Source organism: Cetorhinus maximus, chromosome 25, assembly GCF_964194155.1.
Source record: "Cetorhinus maximus chromosome 25, sCetMax3.hap1.1, whole genome shotgun sequence".
Taxonomy (NCBI): Eukaryota; Metazoa; Chordata; class Chondrichthyes; order Lamniformes; family Cetorhinidae; genus Cetorhinus; species Cetorhinus maximus.
The window spans coordinates 31045142-31050503 of NC_135903.1; the positions used below are offsets into that span (position 1 = coordinate 31045142).

At 40.0% G+C, this 5362-nt stretch overlaps 1 protein-coding gene across 1 annotated transcript; it reads right to left on the reverse strand.

Annotated features, from left to right (window-relative positions):
• Window positions 1-1110: 1110 nt before the first annotated feature.
• On the reverse strand, window positions 1111-3348 carry arl4d (ADP-ribosylation factor-like 4D). The gene has a single exon (XM_078529716.1). It carries the CDS (start codon window positions 3197-3199, stop codon window positions 2597-2599), a length of 603 nt encoding a protein of 200 aa, XP_078385842.1. The 5' UTR covers window positions 3200-3348; the 3' UTR covers window positions 1111-2596.
• Between the last annotated feature and the right edge of the window lie 2014 nt (window positions 3349-5362).

Consider the following 5362-nt stretch of genomic DNA (forward strand, 5'->3'; position numbering starts at 1 on the left):
CAGCCCTCCCCCAGTCCAATATTACAACACCCCCAAATACACTTTCCTTTAATTTTTAAACCAATTTCTTACCTGGGCCCATGTTCTCAACCTTGAATTCCTATGGATTTTAATTATATCTTTCATGCAGAATCAAGAGCGTTACAGTGGGCTAAATACCAGGCTGAGCATCAGATTTGAACCAGACTGATGGAAAAGGTTCCTCTATCTTCTGGCTGTAATGACCCTTTACAAAATTAGATTGGGAAAGCTCCATCCAACTCTAAATGGATATGGCCATATAATACAATACTTCCCCTAATTCTCTCAAACAGGCTTAAGGATGATTGATGTGGGAAATGGGAAACAAGATACACCAGTGCAGCAGGGGATTCTCCCCTGCAGTTGAGGCAAAGAAGGACCACCTTTCATCTGCAGCTAGCTCTCTTACCTGGTACAGTAGTGCTTGATGTTGGCACTGGTTTTCTGAAAAGGAAAATATTACATTTCCTACCACTGACATTTTTTAGTGTGCTGAATATAAATATGTTCTGAAAGTCCAAGCTATAATGCCCAGAACAAGGATACGCCTTCATCTATTTTACCTGATACCGACTGAAAGAAGCAAGAGATTTGTCACAGAGAATCTTCCCCATCTAAAACCATACTTTTTTAATATTAAGTTACTATTTTGTTTTAGTCCATTATTTCACTGATGGACCAATAATTGACTGAATCAGCCTTGTTAAAAAGGAAGAACATTTTCCTAGCAATTTCTCCATAAGCGCAGCAATAAATTCCATCTCTGGCTTCATTCAGGGTAACTGTTAGTCTTAAGACCTCCAATGCATCAAGTGGCTGTTATGCTGACTTCAAAAATTAGATCGCCTTTAATCATTGTATCTACATAAGTAAAAAGAAAATTTATATGACCCTAGTACATACATTTATTAAATTGATGTTGTAAACATTCATCAATGCAAGCTGTCAATTTTAACTCATCCCTTTTCTCTAGTGATGTGAGGTGCAAGCGTGTCCTTACATCTATTAAAAGATGATTGAAAAAAATCACACTAGGGAACAGTTCTGAAATAGAGGTAAAATTATTTAGAAAAAAAACGCATCTTAACATTTTATTTCAACACCAACGACAATTATTTATTAAAAAAAAACTTATCAAAGTACAAAAGAAGATATATACAAATCACTATTTCATTTCACAGCTTAAATATTTACAGCAAGGTCCAATTTTTTCAGGATGACAGGCTGAGTGGAATGCTTTAACACTGATGATGCAAAAGATTTCAAAATGAAAGATGTGACATTGGCATCTTTTCTTTTATTGTAGCACAGTGGCTCATGTGTACTTCATATCCAAGGCTACAGTTACCTGATCTGAAACCAATAGCTACGGTGTATCAAGTGATGTGTAGCACACCAGTCACTAGACTGTAGTTTTACTGCTAGCTGTGCAATCCAACCAGATCCTCGTTGCACACACTTGGGCACGTGAAAAGCTCTGATAGGAGAGAGTGAAGGCAGCTCACATTCGCTCTCTCAACATCAAAGACATTTCTTTGCCTTGGCACCTCAGCTTCACACTGAGCAAGAGTTTTAATGCAGCTGAAGCAAACTTCAAGAGGCATCAGGAAGTCTTCTTGGAGACTTCACATCATTTGGCCTTCATGGATTAGGGTGGCAGACTAAATGGCTTCATATTGATAGGAATGTAGAAGCATTACTGCACCCCAGTACCCACTTATTGAAATACTGTTTTTGGTACTTCCAAGTGTTTGGGATGTGTAGCTGAATGATACTTTCAGACACAAAAAAATTATACAAAGGCCCCCACTCAGTCCACTTGTTATCTCTGCAAACACTTGCAGAATTAAATGTCTTTTGCAGCTTTTGACAAACGTCCTTGACTTGCACATCATCGGTCTACAAAAAGCTACACAACACTTTATACAATAAAGTCGCAACAGAACAACGTCAGTGAATTTCAGAACATTCTGTCATGTTCCCAAGAGTCTAAGCAACTTTGAAAGAGAGAAGGAAAGAGAAAAAGAAGAGATAGAGAATAATTCCATTCTCTCTCAATTAAACTAACTTTCCAGGCAATTAGCAGAGATCTTCTATCAGTTTACATGTAAAGAGGCTAGCCAGGGACAACCAAAACATTACAGGAATTTATTTGCAAATCAAAAGGTTACATATTATCCAGAACGCTGAGGATTTTGATTGTAAACATCAAACCCTAAACAGTTATGATGCAGCTTAAAATACCAATCAGTCTGTTCCCTGGTAGTGGCTGGCTTGCATCCGTCCAACTCCTCAACAGCCATCTACCATTTTGCCACTTGTCCATCATATTATGGCTCGTTTATTTAAATAAACATTTGGATCACAGGATTTGTATGTTATTGCTGTTATATGCACTACACTGCATCTGGGGAAAACAAAAACTGAAAAGTCGAATTTGGGTCAGCCCAAAAAAATCTTGAACATATATTCTTGGCAAGTTGTGTGCTTTTGACCATTTAGTTGATCCTTTAGGAGATTCCATCGATGAGCTATTCTAGAATGTCTTAATTGATTATGGAATGAGGTCCACGATTCATCTCTTTCTCTTCTGATGCCTAAGCATCTTCTTCCGTTTAATGATCATTTCATATAACCTCTCCAGGCCTTGTTGCAGGCCCTGTCCATTCACTGCGCTGGAACTCTGGATGTGGTGCAGAGTGGATGCCCCTAGTTCATTTAAGCTCAGGGATTTCTCCACCTCAGCCACAGAAAGAGCCCCCGGCAGATCTTGTTTATTGGCAAAGATTAATACGGGCACTCCTTGATTTTCTGAACTCCTGGAAATTTTGTGGAGCTCAGCCTTGGCCTCCTCCATCCTCTCCATTTCAGAAGAGTCAATCACAAAGACGATGCCATCTGTGCGCCTGGTGTAGGACTTCCACAGAGGCCTCAGCTTTTCTTGGCCACCAACATCCCAGACCTGGAAAGTGATGGCCCTCGAATTCCCAACAGGCACTTTGATTTTTTCAGTGTTGAAGCCTTTTGTAGGAATCGTGTTGACAAACTCCCTTAATTTTAGTCTATACAACAACGTGGTTTTTCCAGCTGAATCCAAACCAATCACTACGACGTGCAGGGACTGGAAAGGGGGCAAGAAGGTCCCGTTGGGCGTGAGCTCAGAGAGTTGATTCCCCATGGTCGACAAAATATCCTCTTCACCTCTTCCCCTTTAAGAACAAAAAGTACTCCGAGGGTTAATTGTCGTTGTTCTTATCTTGAGAGGGGGGGATGGGGAAGGCGTCGACTGTTGGCACCTTCTTCAAAGTCAGTCTGACTTCATTGGACGCAATTTGGTTAAGAGCTAATTTAAAAAGAAAAAAGTTAACAACTGGTTAGTGAAAGCATATTTTAAATGCTCCCTTTCCACCTTAAATGTAACTGAAACAAGTAACTCACTACTTGTGAAAACTCGTTTGGAGTAAAGATTAAAATACGTCTTGCATTCTGCATGAAAACTTCCTTGCATCTTTAAGAATACCATTTTAAGTATAAATGCCTTTGTAAATATAATTGCCATTACTAACATTGAGTCTATGATTCACGTGCACTTAATATTGAGCTCTATATTAAAAAAAAATCAATACATTGACCAATTTTTAGAAGATCAAAGCAAACGAGGTTTTTTATTCCTTTGGCCTGAGTGGATGCAGCATTTGTGTGTGTCACTCACCCCATCAAGCCGGATTTATTTAGACTCCTGGCGGTTTTAGGCGTAAACTTCTTTGATCCCTGTTTATTTACTAATCACATGCTTCCTGACTATACTCAGACAGAATCCATTAGGGTCAAAGCAAACCAAACACGAAATTAACACATCAATCTGAAGTGCTCTGCCCTGGACTGAGGCTTTCAAGGTTTCTTCTGGGTCCTAGCTTCACCCCCGAACGTTGCTGACACATCTGTGCGGTCGATCCATTTGGGTTTTTAAAGGGATTTTGTGCGTGTGGGCAATATTTTTGCAACCTTTTTTCAGGGGCGTTTAAAGCAAATTGCTGTCCGCAAATATTATCGATGGCGGGTAAAATACGACATATAAAAAAAAGGCCAATAAATAACAAATTAATGAAAAGTCCTCGAAACTACATTTCTCTCGGGTATTTTTTTCAATGATCAAAAACCTCTAGTTCGAAACAACCCAGGGTTTTGCTGGTAAGCTCTCCAATTGATCAGCAGCGCGCCGGAGCAGTCAGATCAAGGGCAGTGCAAAGATTTTTTATATATATATAAATGTGTACACATAAACCCAGAGTCCAATGTGTGAAGGCACCTCAGAGACCGAAGTCTGCATTAAAACAGCCGGGGATAAAACAGCGGGCACGTTAGCAATGTAAAAAAAAAGAAACCCCAATAAACTTCATTAGTCTGGTTTCTGAAATTTCACAGTTCTCCTGGGGAAAAAGATTACACATTTGTCAATTGCATGTTCACATGTAATTGCACAGGTTGGAAAGTAGTGACAGGTATACCATTCCGATTGAAATAACTGACACCCCCGTGACTCGCGCGCTCTAAAATTAAGACTGAACAGAAATCAGCTTGTTAAACATTTTGGGGGAAAAAAAAACATGAAGCGAATTGACAAGTCTGGTGATTTAGAAGGAGGTTGACTGTTAAGCATCAAAGCACTACCTTTGTCCTCTTGCAGAGAAGCTGTTGTGATTCTCCTGGTAAAGATTCGATAAAGAAGGCTCCACGGAGTAGATCTTCCATATAGCAGTTTGTTAGGCACTTTCTACGGCCATCAATAAGAGCTGACAGATCAGAGGACCACCCCTTTCCTCGGGATTTCTCCGAGTAACTCACTCGCATCAGTGGCAAGTGAAACACATTCCCTCTGACGTCGCTTTAACCCGGAGCAACACCTACAAGGACATTTCTTAAAGCGGCCCCATCCCTTCCTGACGTCAACGGTGTCCCGCCTGGGCACTGATCTGAAAGATCCTTTCCCAAATTTGACAGGTTTATTCCGACAGAGCCGCTGGCAATATATATATATATATATATTTCCTTAGGTAACGAGCTATAATGAGGGTATCGTGATAAATCGTTCAAAACATTAATATGGAATCGATACCTTTGTTAATGTACTTAAATTAGTATACTATCTGCATATACACCCACTGTATTGGCTGTAATTGTTTTGGTGAACTTAGCTGATTGGAGTTGTTGGGGAAATTGCAGTGGCAATATTCGGTTGTATAATTGTACCTGGAATCTTTCTTCCTAAGCCTACTTTCCTCCGATGGAAATCGTCCACTTGTCACTGGAGTCGTCTCAATTTCTCTGCTCCTCTCACCCA

Coding starts and splice junctions, on each gene's coding strand:
- arl4d (XM_078529716.1), bottom strand. CDS start 3,199: ATGGGGAATCAACTCTCTGAGCTCACGCCCAACGGGACCTTCTTGCCC.